Source organism: Xyrauchen texanus, chromosome 28 (genome assembly GCF_025860055.1).
Source record: "Xyrauchen texanus isolate HMW12.3.18 chromosome 28, RBS_HiC_50CHRs, whole genome shotgun sequence".
NCBI lineage: Eukaryota > Metazoa > Chordata > Actinopteri > Cypriniformes > Catostomidae > Xyrauchen > Xyrauchen texanus.
Window position 1 is genome coordinate 2,764,037 of NC_068303.1, and position 15,162 is coordinate 2,779,198.

A 15,162-nucleotide genomic window follows, 5' to 3' on the forward strand; every position below is an offset into this window, starting at 1 on the left:
CTAAAACAGAAGCCATGTGAAGAAAACTGTGCTGAAATGAGTAAAGGGTGTGTAGCTAAATATTCCAAAACCCAAAAGGCTATTGGAACAAGAATCTGCGGCCACGTCCACACTAATACGCTTTGAATCTGCATTGATCTTGCAATGTTTACACCTCTTATCCACACCGGAACAGTGTTTTCCTCCAGGAGAACTTAACGAAAATGGTGTGTTGAGAGTGGATGTGGCCTTAGACACACAATGAGGGACTAAAGCCCTTAAGGGTTAATACATTAATTATGTGAGCCTTAATTGCAACATGTCACATTCCTTACCCAATGACATGCCAATTTTCAATTGGCCTTAGAGTAGTTTTCCATGTACTACTACACATAATGCAACAAATCAAACCATTGATAATTCCCTTGCTGAATGTACAGTAGCCAGTGTGCACCAATACCAAATTGCTAACAAGACAAGTCCTTAAAAATGATGTGTTTCAGCCCAAAATGAAAATACTTTCAGCACTTATGTCGATCGGCACAAGTAAAAATTAAGAATTCTCATTTTCAGGTGACCTTTCCTATTAATATACTCTATCCAATTCCAAAAGAATATGCAGAGTTATAAGTATAAAAACATAGTATATTTGAGCATCCAGATATAGCTAAACTGGCTCAACCATGAGTTTAAGGTGGGAATATCTGTTTGTCAGACCACTGGAGGATGGTGGGGGGTGTATGGTAAACCACATTGAAAACAATAAATATTTTTGTAATTCCATTTGGTGTCTGTAGAGGGTTACAAAATTACACACTTCATCTTTTACTTCATTATGAACAACGTGTATTACTCAAAAGCCTATCCTCACTATTATTGCCATCATGCTATAAGCACAATTCAAGTTAACAAGACGTTAAACGGTTCCAACAACAGCTCTGAATAACGTCCCAGTGCCAAGCTATGACCCCAACCTACATTGTGGAGTTGTTGTATGCTTGTCAGGTTCCTAAAACCTCCACAGTGTTGCTATGCCAACCAAAGCTCCTCTCAACCCCCGAGAAGGGGACAGGTCTGGTCACATGACCCTGCTGTCATTGGGGAAGATTGAACAGATGTGGAGGAGGCCTCTGTCATGGGATGATTAGTCAAAGCACAGGCAAATGTCATAAGTAGCAGACTGAAGTTACAACATGGACTAATGCCAAAGGTCTCTACAAACTCAATGAACTTTTATCACATCTATACACTGCTGATAATATAGACACTTCAATGGCCTGGAAGTTAGAGATCTCCTATGAGTCTGGTGGCTGCTGTCTAGATACTAGAGGAAATCACTTTTCAACAGCGTAAAATCCCAATGCAGCACAGAGGTAAAGGCAACTGCAAGGAAAGAGAAAGGAGGGGAGATTTCTAAAAGGTCAGATGACACATTTAGACCGTGATGTCTCTCTCCTCTTTCTTTTTACCTTCCTCTCTTCATTTCCTACTGTAAATTCCACTCTCAGAAAAGAGAATGAGATATTGAGATAAATGGATACTAGTATAAGATGAAACAGAAGACTGGGACATTTGTTAGAATGACCAAAGAAATCTGAGTGACAAATATTGGCAAGCGCTCTGTTCAAATGTCATCCCTGTGCAGAGGGGTCACAAAACTAATCGGACATGCGACAAGCATGACAACCATGTTTGTGTTTGTGTCTGCTTGCTTGTGTTTGCCTGACTGACAGTGTGTGACGACAACAACTAGTGGTTTTGAGAGACTAGATGTCCACACTAACAACGGCATTGCAATGCAAGTATTTGACAAAACAATTCAGGCTAATGCACTAGTAGCTCTGTTTGCTGTAGTGGTGATACTATGTCCCAAGAACCAAAAGGTTGTAGGTTCAAACCCCACAAGGGTCATCTGCTGTGTTTGTTCTTAAGGGCATGGTGGTAGTCTATTGGATCTGGGTTGTTAATAAACAGGTTGCAGTTTCAGTCCTAAAAGTGGTGGTGTAATCTCTGGTTTTTGCAACAGGCCCCAGGGCTTGTAAATGGAAGGTTGCCGGCTTGATTCCTGCAAGGACAAAGCCATGAACTATCACCCCTGTGCCACTGAGCAGGATACTTTAACCTCATGTTACTCCAGGGGGACGGACCCAGTAGTAAGTGTACTGATAAAGTGCCAGAAAAATGACAGTAGTACAGAACAATGCAGGGCAACACCCCAGTAGTCCTGTTTGCCCTGCAGCTCAACTAATAGGTACATTGTACCTTAGTATTGAATATCTGGCTTGGTAACCAAAACATTGTATGTTCAAACCCTGCTGAGGCTAATGGATCCATTGTGCCATTGAGCATGATACTTCACCTCAGGTTACACCACAGGGACTTTCCCAGTAAAAAGTCTGATGAAATAACCTAATAAATGGCCAAGTAGAACAGAAAAATTCAGACCAATTCACAAGTAGGCCTATCTGGGCTAGTAACCAAAAAAATTAATTGATTTGATCTCTGCAAGGTTTGATGCATTGTGCCATTGAGCAGCATACTTAACCTCGGGTTACTCCAAAGGGGACTGTCCCAGTAATAATTGTAGTGATTAAAATCATCAGATTAATGACCAAACAGTAGAGAACAATGCAGGGCAATACACCAGTTGGCCTGTTGGCCATGCAGGTGTTGTAGCCTAATGGTTTAATATCTGACCTGGTAACCAAACAACTGGCAGTCCAAATCCCCTAAAATGCAATCCATTGTGCCATTAAGAAGGATTCTTAACTGAAGGTTACTCCAGGGGATTGAACCTGTAATAAGTGTACTGATAAAAGCAAAGCTGTTATCACATCTGATAGATGACAATGTAATACATAATGCAGGACAATACATAGGCTTACAATCAATAAATGGGCTTTGAAGCCTAGTGGTTAAATATCTGCCTTTAACCAAAATGTTGTAGGTTTGAACCCAAATGCTTACAGATGCAAGGTTTTATCCATTGTGACACTGAGCAGGATACTTTATATCAGGTTACTCTAGGGGGAATTAATCTGTTATAAATATATACTGATGTAAGGTGGGGACCAAATGTAATAACTTAAGAATGAACTACTGGAAAACCCATATTGGTCAATGGTTGAATTTTGTGGGGAAGTTGTCCCTGTCAAATTCTGTGGTGATCATGGCGCTGGATAGCAACAGAACATGCATGGAGATACTCCAGTAATCACTGACTGTCGCTGTGTTTAAGCACCACGGACAGCGCAATGGAGAGAGGTGTGTTTCAGGGCCACTGATAGCGGCCGCTGCACTTCAGCACCGCGGACAGCGGTCATTCTATTTCAGAACCCTGGATAGCGCTCACCCGAGCGGCCGCTGCACTTCAGCACCACGGACAGCGGTGCTGCTGGTTTCCCCGCTCTACAGCAGTGAGGAGGGGGAGGTAAAGCGGGGTTTCCCTCAGTGCTGGATGGAACTCTTCGCTCTCTCCATCTCAACACGTTACAACCTTTACCAGCGTATACCTATGAGTGAGTTATAACCAATCACATTACACGAAAATCCGTGGCCTTTTAAATCACGTTTTTTCACCCTCTCCCCCATATGTATTGTGCTGCCAATTCGGGAGATTTCAACACACAAAATGTCATCGTTCAAAATGCCATTTGAATTTCGATACAGGAAGGGAGTTAATCGCAGACTGTACAAAAGCCTGTGATCGAATATTTAATTCGACATTATTGAAGACCAACGGATAGAAATCACCGGCGAATGCATGTTTGCATTAACAAGACTGTCATGCGTTGAGGGAAACCAGCATTCAGCCCACGATTCACAGCCATCCTCACTAATATCAGTCTACTGCATCCAGAGATTCCAGCAATAAATCACATCTTTAGCACTGCTGTCTATGGCCAGGTGCTTCTCAAATAATACAAGATCCATTGAATTATAGGTGCTTATGAAAAGCCGTGGCATGCACACCGAGGAATTTTTTAATGTTTGACCACTCAAAATGAATAATTCAACATACAAAATTATATCATCCTATTAAATGTAATCATACATAAATCACACATAAACAGAGGCTTCAATATTTTTATGCAAATGGGCAGGTAAACTCATCTCTGCTGAAAGAGAAAAATGACACACACACACACACACACACACACGCACACACGCACACACACGCACACACACGCACACACGCGCGCGCTGCTTAGGGAGGTAAGGCACTAATGGCAAACAGCAGAAAATACGCGGTTCCGTGTCCTTAAAAGAAACAGAGCGATGGCTTGAAAAGAATCTGCTCTTTACCTGTCAGGATCCCGACCCGGATTTGGTGGTCGTGGTTTGTTAAAATCATCCCGTCTGACGCCATATTCAGCACCGCTGCCGCCGCACTCACAACTCCAGGCAGAGCCGAGAGCCGAGCGCATCGAACTCTGGAGGGGAGGGGATGAGAGAAGCACTCAGGCCAGAGTAGCAGAGTGACGATATCCTCATGAGAACCTGCAAAAAACAACGTCGTGGCATTTAGATCTTAATAGAATTAACGGCAATATTACCACAGGACGGCAAAGTTGTGTAAAAATAGTAGAGCAATACAAATTATTAAGATTAATTGTATTCCGTATGTAGTCTTAATAAATAAAAAATAAAATATTTTAAAGTGTTTTATAGTGTTTTATATATATATATATATATATATATATATATATATATATATATATATATATATATATATTACTTTTTTTTAAATGTATTGTATTTTCTATTGTTTGTGTATGAATGTAATGTTTCTTAAACAGTCAAAAATAGATTAGTCTATTTGTACGTTTTGCACATTTCAATAAAACGAAATAAATAAAACTTTAAATAATGTAGTCTACATTATTGTGAATGAAGCATAAATATGAAGGATTTACAGTACATGAGATGAAATACCATTTCAACATTATGTATTTAAGTTAATTACTTCACATTTATCCTTAATTCATAATAATATATGTCATTTAAACATTAGCCGACTCAATTCAGATTGATGCAAATTTGTCTAACAATTAAAATGCATAAATCTTAAAAATAAAAAATATTTTTTTTTAGGCTAAGAAACAATATCTAATTTCTAATACAATATAATTTTCTATAATATTACATAATTAAATGTTATATGTATTTTCTTATCTAACAAAATGTTTGTCAAAAGTGTCAAAAATGCTTTTTAGGGACTGTGTTATGTTTTTTATATTATATTATTTTATGCTATTGTATGCTATGTTATCTTATGTTGTTGCATATGTTATGTTATTATATGATATAAAGTTATGTGGTAATGATTCTTTATCTTAGAACTTTGTACTTTTTAAAGTGTTATCCATAGTCCAAAACATTTAGGATGTCTATCATACATTCTGTGTATTTGATACTGCACATCAGTTTTCACGCACATATGTCCTTACATGTGATTATTCTGGCTGAGAGCGGCAGCACGCACACTCTTTCAAAGTACTTTCTCTTGCTCACTCACCCGCATGTGCTTTATGTGTGTGCGGGAAAGAGATCGCCATTCGCCAGTCGTGCTCTGCTGCTCTCATCCAGAAACATCAATAACATAGGTACACTTTAAAAATTATGTTCCCCAACTCTGCAAACTATTAAATAGAATTGTTTTATCAGAATCACATTACTACGCAAAACATTTCTAACTGAAAATGTTGACTATATCGGACAAAATCAAATATGTTACATACTATGGATATTTATCTCAAATGAAGGATGAAATAAACCATGGAAATTGTACAACGCAGTCCGTCACATATTAGTGCAACTTCTGTGTGTTACCTGTAAATCTGGCATTTGCATTTCAATGGCAAAAAAGTCAGAAAATACAATGAAGAACACATGTGAGGGGAGGAGTCTATTCACCTATTATCCATACAAATATAATGTGAAAAGAACAACACGTCCGCTCGAGGAGAGTTTGCCATAAAACTTTGATCTGGACTTGAATTAGCTTAGATAAAACTAAACTAAATTTAATGGACAAATTGAAAATGAAGTAGAAAAAATAAATAAATTAAAATTTGAAATAATACCTCTTTTTGTAATGACTAACGCAGCTTTCACATTTTTTTAGTCTATGTTTGAGTGGAGGGGAAAAATCAACAAATAATTGAAAAAGTCAACAGAACGCAATAAGAATTGTGTTGAAGGACAGTTTTGTCTTCATACACCAAAAGCATATGCTTTCATTCTCAAACCTATTTGAAGTTTGTTCAGCAGGATACTAATCATAACATGTGAATATGAAATGCAATGTAGGGGTTTTGTTGCATTTATATTGACAAATTGTATTTCTTAGTTGTGAGGGTTAAAAAAAACCTAAAATATTGACGCTGAATTTATGGTTACAATTTGAATTCAGATTCATGAACAGATTCATTCGGACTCTGACTCAACTCGGACTCAACTCGGACTCGGCTTGTTATGGGCTCAGTCTTGAGTCGTGCTTAACCCCTTTTGGACTCGAACTTGACTCGGTCTCGATTGCTTAAAGACTCTGACTTGACTCAGACTCAACCCAACACTAACACAAAGCAATAAACGAACCTTCTTGAAGAATGACCTAAGGGCCTTTCCAGGCCATAAAGCTATGAATCTGTATATTTGGTACTGAAAGTCTCCCAGCTGAATCCTGTGACCCTTCTCCTGAACAAAAGAATTGTGAGGAAGATTGCACTCCCCTCGAGGAGTCCCCTGTTGAGAGACTGAAGCTCCTTTTAGGTTGCTGATTTGAGATAATTAACGAGCGCCAAATAGCTGGTCAAAGAGACAACCATCCTGCTAAAACAGCTAAAACAGCATAATTTAAAACAAAAGGGCCATTACTCAGGGAAGCACGTTTTAACCCATGGGATGGTTACATAGGGCAGACTCAGTTATCAGTTTATGATCTTTTCCACACAGGCACCAAACATTTGAACTCTCTATGCATGTGGGACATTTTATACCCAGACTTAGCCTGACTATATCATCTACAATAACTGACAATCAAGCATCACCTTGCTCGAAGTTAACAGAGTAACCATTATAACTTTAATCTGGGTTTACTAACACAATGTTCTTGTCCTACTCATATAAATATCTACCTTAGATATAGTCAGACTACCTCAAGTAAAGTTATCCTGACTTTAATGATATAATTTATTCTTATTACACTTTTAATCACTTATCATGAATGTCATTACCATTACAATGATTGTCATCATTACCCTCATGTTTGGTATATATAAAGCTCATAGTTCATTTCCAGAGTGTTGATGTTGGGTAAAATCCTATAACTTGCATTGCATTGTTGCTATCAAAGTTTAGGATTGAAATACTGTCCCTTTAAAAAACCTGACTCATTCATCTGTTGACTCAACATTCCCGATTGGCTTCTCTGACCCCTCACGTCATCTTTGGCTCAACACCCAGACCACCGACACAACGAATGAACAACTCATCAACTGACCAAGTAACCAAGTACAGTATTTCCATGTCTCAGTAAATTGGTGTATTAGATAAAATCAATAATCAGTTGGCTGCGAGGTGATATTCCATCCAGAATTGATAAAGACGCTAACTTCAACATATCTGTGAAGAATACGTTGATTGGGTGTGAAATATCAATTCTGTTAGATTCTCTAGAGATTAGATCATTATTTCCCCTTTTAACCAATAATGAGCTAAAATTCCTACATAGTCTAAATGCCACGGTGGCTATGTGTGTGTGTGTGTGGGCTGTTTCACATTAACTGATGAACAGCACTATTGATTCTTCGCTGGACTTCAAGGAAATCTCAGAACTGTGATGTGTCACCCACCGCAAGGGTCAAAACATTTGCAAGACTGGTATTTTTTGACTAACTTGATTTGATACACAGCCAGTCTTTCCTAAGATATTCCTAAGATTCCTTCTGCAGATGATTGCAGCCCTGACCTGTTCAAATACAACCACAGCCTACAGCAGAAGCCATGTTTCTATTTGTAGAGCGTCATCACGCTTCCATAGTGTTTAATTCCTCTTGTTTATTCTTGTGGAAAGAAAAAAAGAGAGCAAATCCCTTCTTCATCTGTTGGGATTTTATGAGAATTCATTATTCATGAGCGCATTTAAGGGTTTGGAACTGGGACAGAACATTCATTGACCGCCGCTTCACTGCTAGCCACATGTAGCCACTCACACACACACACTATAGATAGAGTTACAGGTTAATGCAGCACTTTACTGGGACAAGTGCCTCTGCGAAGTGTTCTGGGAGGTTGCTTGGGATTTGCTGGTTTCAAGGGTGTAACTAGGTGTTTTATTACTGGACCAACTCAAACCCTGCTGACAAAAAGAACAACTTAAACCACCCTATATTGGTTTACTGGTTCATGCTGGTTGTAAAGACTGCTAGCCAGCAGGTTGTTAGCTGGTCTGCCAGCCTGAAAGAGTGCCCAAATCCCCTTTAAAACCAGCAAACAAGACAAGCCTGAGCAAGCTGAGAGACCAGCTACTATAAAACCAGTAAACCAGTTTAGGCTGCTTTAAATTATATGACATCATAGTCCCTAAATATGACTTCAGATGCATCTACAAAACACAAAATCAAGCTTGTTTTGTTTCATACTTGGGTAAAGTATGTTTGGGATCATAGGGTCAGGGGTTTGTTCAAATCCTTAGCCTAAGTATGAACAATATAGTGATGACTGCCTGAGCAAACACCACACTCTTAGAAAAAAACGTTTCTATTGCTCGCTTCATATTTGGAACCCCATAAAATGTTCTATATTAGAACTATTTTTAAGGGTTCCATCAAAAGAACGCTAAAGGGTTCTTTGAGCCAAGTGAAAATGTTCAATATAGAACTGTTTTAATGGTTCTTTGAGCCAAGTGAAAAGGTTCTATATAGAACTGTTTTAAGGGTTCCATCAAAAGAACACTAAAGGGTTCTTTGAGCCAAGTGAAAAGGTTCAATATAGAATTGTTTTAAGGGTTCCATCAAAAGTACCATAAAGGGTTCTTTGAGCCAAGTGAAAAGGTTCTATATATAACTGTTTTAAGGGTTCCATCAAAAGAACGCTAAAGGGTTCTTTGAGCCAAGTGAAAATGTTCAATATAGAACTGTTTAAGGGTTCTTTGAGCCAAGTGAAAAGGTTCTATATAGAACTGTTTTAAGGGTTCCATCAAAAGAACACTAAAGGGTTCTTTGAGCCAAGTGAAAATGTTCTATATAGAACTGTTTTAAGGGTTCTTTGAGCCAAGTGAAAAGGTTCTCTATAGAACTGTTTTAAGGGTTCTTTGAGCCAAGTGAAAAGGTTCTATATAGAACTGTTTTAAGGGTTCCATCAAAAGAACCCTAAAGGGTTCTTTGAGCCAAGTGAAAAGGTTCTCTATAGAACTGTTTTAAGGGTTCTTTGAGCCAAGTGAAAAGGTTCTATATAGAACCATTTTTAAGGGTTCCATCTTTGAGCCAAGTGAAAAGGTTCTCTATAGAACTGTTTTTAAGGGTTCCATGAAAAGAACGCTAAAGGGTTCTTTGAGCCAAGTGAAAAGGTTATCTATAGAACTGTTTTAAGGGTTCTTTGAGCCAAGTGAAAAGGTTCTCTATAGAACTGTTTTAAGGGTTCTTTGAGCCGAGTGAAAAGGTTCTCTATAGAACTGTTTTAAGGGTTCTTTGAGCCAAGTGAAAAGGTTCTCTATAGAACTGTTTTAAGGGTTCTTTGAGCCGAGTGAAAAGGTTCTCTATAGAACTGTTTTAAGGGTTCTTTGAGCCGAGTGAAAAGGTTCTCTATAGAACTGTTTTAAGGGTTCTTTGAGCCGAGTGAAAAGGTTCTCTATAGAACTGTTTTAAGGGTTCTTTGAGCCAAGTGAAAAGGTTCTCTATAGAACTGTTTTAAGGGTTCTTTGAGCCAAGTGAAAAGGTTCTCTATAGAACTGTTTTAAGGGTTCTTTGAGCCAAGTGAAAAGGTTCTCTATAGAACTGTTTTAAGGGTTCTTTGAGCCGAGTGAAAAGGTTCTCTATAGAAAATTTTAGGGGTTCCTGATATGGAATCGTAATATTAGTTTTTTGTTTTTAAATAAATGTTTTGTTTTATTGAAAAAATAGACATGTGAATTAAAAAGTTTGCACAGTATGATAAAAGGGTACAAAAAGGGTTATTTTTCTATTTACTGTAGAACCCCCCAAATAATGTCTCTAAGAGTGCACTAATAAGTAACATCGGTAACATTAGTAACATCAGGTTTATGGTATACTATTCCATTGCTTAGACCCATTCATAGATTGTATGTGTGTTCAAAGTGAGTGAGCGAGCTGCAGATCTCATTATTTCAGTTCTGCATCTCTGCACATTCTTGCATAACAGTTCTTTCTGATTACGAAACAAATCACAGTATAGTGCAGGCACACAAACTGGAGACAGCAATGTATGCAAGATGCAGATTGTTTGAGGAAAACATGCATGAATGCAAATCATTCGTAGAGAAGTCATGTCTTAAGTGACCATTACAGAACACGAAAATAAATAATCTTAAATGTATAAAATCTGGATTTTATACTTGAGGACCGCACATGAAACACTATATGGCCAAAAGTTCAAAATGTGCTTTATGAACCTTCAATTTCAAAACCATAGGCATCAATTTCCCTCTTTGGTGCAATGACAACTCCCACTCTTCTGGGAAGGCTTTCCACTATACTGTATGTAGTGACACGCTGCAGGGATTTGCTCCCATTCAGACACGAGTGCATCACTGAGATCCGGCACTGATGTTGGGCGATGGGGCCTGGCTTTCAGTTGGCATTTCAATTCACCCCAAAGGTGTTCAGTGGGGTTCAGGTCTGGGCTTTGTGCAGGCCAGTCAATTTCTTCCACATCAGACACAGTTAACCATTTCTTTATACACTTGGCTTTGTGCACAGGTGTATTTTAATGCTGAAATAGAAAAGGGCTCTCCCAAAACTGTTGCCATAAATTATGATTTATCTTCACTGGTATTAACGGAGTAACCAAACTCTTTAATTAGAAGGGGGTGTCCACAAACTTTTGACCATATAGTGCATTTCATTAAGTGTTTTTATTGGGATTTTAAGTAATATGGTTCCAGTGAAACAAATAACAGACAACATTAGAGCTCAAGCACAAGTCCAACATGTACAGATCTACACAAGTAGACTATGGTGGAGAGAAAATAAAAAAAATAATAATAATAAAGGAAGAACTCGTGTGCATTCACAGGCATTTGCTCATAATTCTGATAATTATCATGGAAACTGTAAAAGTTATCCAGAGTGTAATTAACAGTCAATGTTAAGTTGTCCATATCCATTTGAATGTGTCTGTAGAAAAGTGCAACACGCATGACAAAAATACCAGTTTAATTCATTGTTTTTTTTATTAATTTTTTTATTGATCTGTTTAACATTGAAATGTTTTTTCTTGATGCAAATGTTAAAATATTGAAAGTCTCTGTTCAAATATTTGGTAAAAATTCATACAATTTCATGCACAATCTCACATCATCACATCTGTATTTTGTGACAGGATCAGATACATTGAAGGGGAAAGTCTTCCATCCATTGTATTATTGTTTGGTAACACTTTACAATAAGGTTCAATTTGTTAACATTGATTAATGCATTATGTATCATAAACAAACAATGAACAATATAATTTTTTCATCATTTATTCAACTTTGTTCAGGTCAGTTCATAAAAATACAATTGTTTATTTCATTTATTTATTAATTGTTAGTTCATGCATTTACTAATTTTAACAAATATAACTTGTGATTTAAAAAAATGTAGTACTATATGTTGAAATGAACTAAGATTAATAAATGCTTAATAAGTATTACTCATTGTTAGTTCATGTTAACTATTGTTGTTAACTAAGGCTAACAAACAGGTTTGGGGAGTAACAGAATACATGTAAAGGGATTACATATTTTAAATACAAAATATTCCACTACAGTTACAATTTAAATGGTTGGTAATCCGACTACAGTTACATTTAAAAAGTATTTTGATTACTGAAGAGATTACTTTGCATTTTATTTCATTTGTTTCATTTAATATTTAGTCCTTTCAGATGGAAAACATTTATTCATATAAATGATGTGATCCAAAGTGCATTTGAACAGCGGTGAAACACTTTCTAATGATGTGGTACATTCATACGAGCAGACAGAGAAGTAAGTTTGAAGTAAGTTTGGAGCAGAAGAAATAGAAATAAACCTTGTGTAAAGTGTCATGTGAACATTTAGCTTTATGCTAAGCTAAAATGCTACTTCTAGCCATTCGACATGCACGTTACAGGCCCGACTGATCATATTTATTAATTTTATATAGCAAGAAAATTCACTTTGGATCATAATTTCTTTTTTCTAGTAAGACCTTTGATATTAGGGCAAAAATCATCCATCCATCCATCCATCCATCGTCAACCGCTTATCCTGTGTACAGGGTCGCGGGGGGCTGGAGCCTATCCCAGCTAACATTGGGCGAAAGGCGGGGGACACCCTGGACAGGTCGCCAGTCCATCGCAGGGCCACACATAGACAGACATACACTCACACTCGGGCAAAAATCATATTCTTGATAATTATTATTTTTATTTTTTTTCCTGTAAAAATATCTAAATATCCTTAAAACAACATCAGTTTGATTGATCTTGTTTTAGAAACAACACTGCATAAGATATTTCGTTTTTTCAGAGTTTTTATAGTCAAAACAAGTGAAAAAAAAAAAAAAGTATTTATATTAGGTTTCTGACATGTTACAGCATGTGTTCTGTAATCTGTAGTGGAATATGTTGTAAAAGTAACCCTCCCAACCCTGTTAACAAATGGAAACTTATTTTTCAACACTAACTTGGACTGAAACAAGTAAGCACAAAACACACCTTTCTGATATTTGTCTGGCTATTTTTAATCAAATCTGGTACTGTACAGCATGTGTGCGTCTGATATATCCTCACTAAAGCCGTTAACATCACAGACTTGTATTAAAACTGGAACATCCCACACAAGATTCTCTATAATCCCGTTTGGCACATAATCCATCCCCACAAACTTAGTTTTATTAATGTTTAGTATATCCAAAAAATCATTTTAATCTGAAGCCTATAAAAAAAACGCCTTGCATTTCTCACTTAAGACCCTGACTGAAAAACATCTGGCCCAGAATGCCGACTTACACCAACAGAGGGCCCTAATGTGCAAATGGAGTAACTTTAAAGCGCCATTCATTTGGTTTGAGATGAGCTGTTCTGCATCGGTGTATGATAATGAACGAGTATTTGGCTCGAATTCTGAAAAACTGAAGATACATTGTAACGCAACATTCTTTAGAACTCAATTCTATTTCATCATCCACTGCACAAAATGACATTCCTTATTAGTGCTGTTTGCTAATTTTATGGCTTCCATGTTGGGTCAGGATTTGAACAAACACCCCTCCTAAGGCAAGGCAAGATTTCCCACAAATAACGACTGATATTTTGGTCTGTTCTTCACACAAAGCTATCATATGACTTCAGAAGACTTAGAATACAGCGCAGATGTTTTATAGACTACAGTTATGGTGCTTTTATGGCGCTTCAAACCATCTGCTTTTGTGTTCCACGGAAGAAGAAAGTCATTTGGGGTTGGAACAACATGAGAGTGAGTAAATGATGACATAATGTTCATTTTGGGGTGAAAAATGTTGCAAAAGCACACATTATTGACAAGGCATGTAGGCCTACCTGAGAAATACGTTCTTTAGAAAAACATTTAACCATTCATAAAATATCCCATCGGATTATTATTTAATTAAGGTTATAAACAATACAATGAACAAGGAAAATGGGCAGAGATTTGTTTTTTAAATGGAAGCACATGAAAAGTAATTTTATGATGATGATTATATAGGTTATATTGAGCACTTGCACTGGGCACATTCCAGCATACCGTCCCATTACTTTCCATTACATCTGATTCTCTCTCACGTTCTGCTCCGAATTAATCCAGCTTCGACCTCTGGGTGCTCGCTGGCCAGCAGTGTCATATTGCATCTGTAGGATGTGTGTGTGTGTGTGTGTGTGTGTGTAAGAACGATAGCTCTGTTAAATGTTGAACATTGGCCTAAACTTTCCTATGTTCAAGACCTCATCAAAAAGGCTTTTGGGTGCAAATTTCACACGGTGGAAACCAGCATTATTCGCACTGGATGAGCAAACATGGAGAAAAATCACTGCAGGGCATTTAGATCGGCCTTGAAATTGATTTAAGACGAGTTTAACCTAGAGATTATTTGCTCAGATAATGTGGGACTGATGCTAATAATATAAATGCACTAAAACGACAAAGCTAGTTGATGATTTCATTCTCTGATTTCACACGTTTATTTACATTATATCTACATAAACTGACACTACAACACCCTTTTGGTTCGGTTAGACCCCTTAAAGGTAAAGTTCACCCCAAAAAATGGAAATGTCATTATCTACTCACCCTCATGTTGTTCCATACCCATATGCTGTTTCCATACATGTTCTGTGAAACAAAAAGGATGATTTTTTTTTAAAGAATCGCAGCTCTTAAATATTTCAGAGTGAATACAACTGTAAAGCATTACAGGAAGTTCATCAACGGAACTTCCTTACGGAAGCCCTGAACCACACTGTGAATTTATTTAATTTTGTATTTGTTGTCTCGTGTAAACATGCGCTAGATAGATGTCTTTGCCCATTTTGATGCCTCTCGTTGGGTTTTTAGTTTTAAATACTGTGTTTAGAAGAAGCATGACTCAAATCAGTGAACTCGTAGTGCTTTGACGCCGTGTCGAGATAAGGGAAGACGTAGAGCCGCTAGAGGAAACATATGGTGTGCGCGTTCTGTTCAAGCATCATCCGGCTGTCTGGTTGTCCCTTAGTCTGAGAAAGTTTCATGGATATGCATAGTTACCGAGCCTACTGCAGCGAGAGGCATCGAAACTGGCAAAGACCATCTAGGGCATCTTTTCATGGGACAACAAATTAAAAAGCACATTATTAATAGCAGCATCCATATTCCAGGTGGTCATCAAAAAACTGAAATAACTCCCATTGTTACACTTGACAACGAATGCCAGAAGATACATTTGTAACCTGAGGTATAATCATGCAATTGTGGGATTATATAGG

The 15,162-nt window shown here is 37.5% G+C and overlaps 1 protein-coding gene across 6 annotated transcripts in view; it reads right to left on the reverse strand.

The window, feature by feature from the left end:
* The window catches only part of gphnb (gephyrin b), a 92,424-nt gene extending 88,043 nt beyond the window's left edge, over positions 1-4,381 (reverse strand). For all 6 annotated transcript variants that reach the window (XM_052095594.1, XM_052095593.1, XM_052095591.1 and 3 more), the window contains exon 1: positions 4,285-4,381. In XM_052095594.1, coding sequence (XP_051951554.1) covers positions 4,285-4,348 — 64 coding nt within the window. In that variant the 5' untranslated portion in view covers positions 4,349-4,381. The remainder of the gene's footprint in view (positions 1-4,284) is intronic.
* Between the last annotated feature and the right edge of the window lie 10,781 nt (positions 4,382-15,162).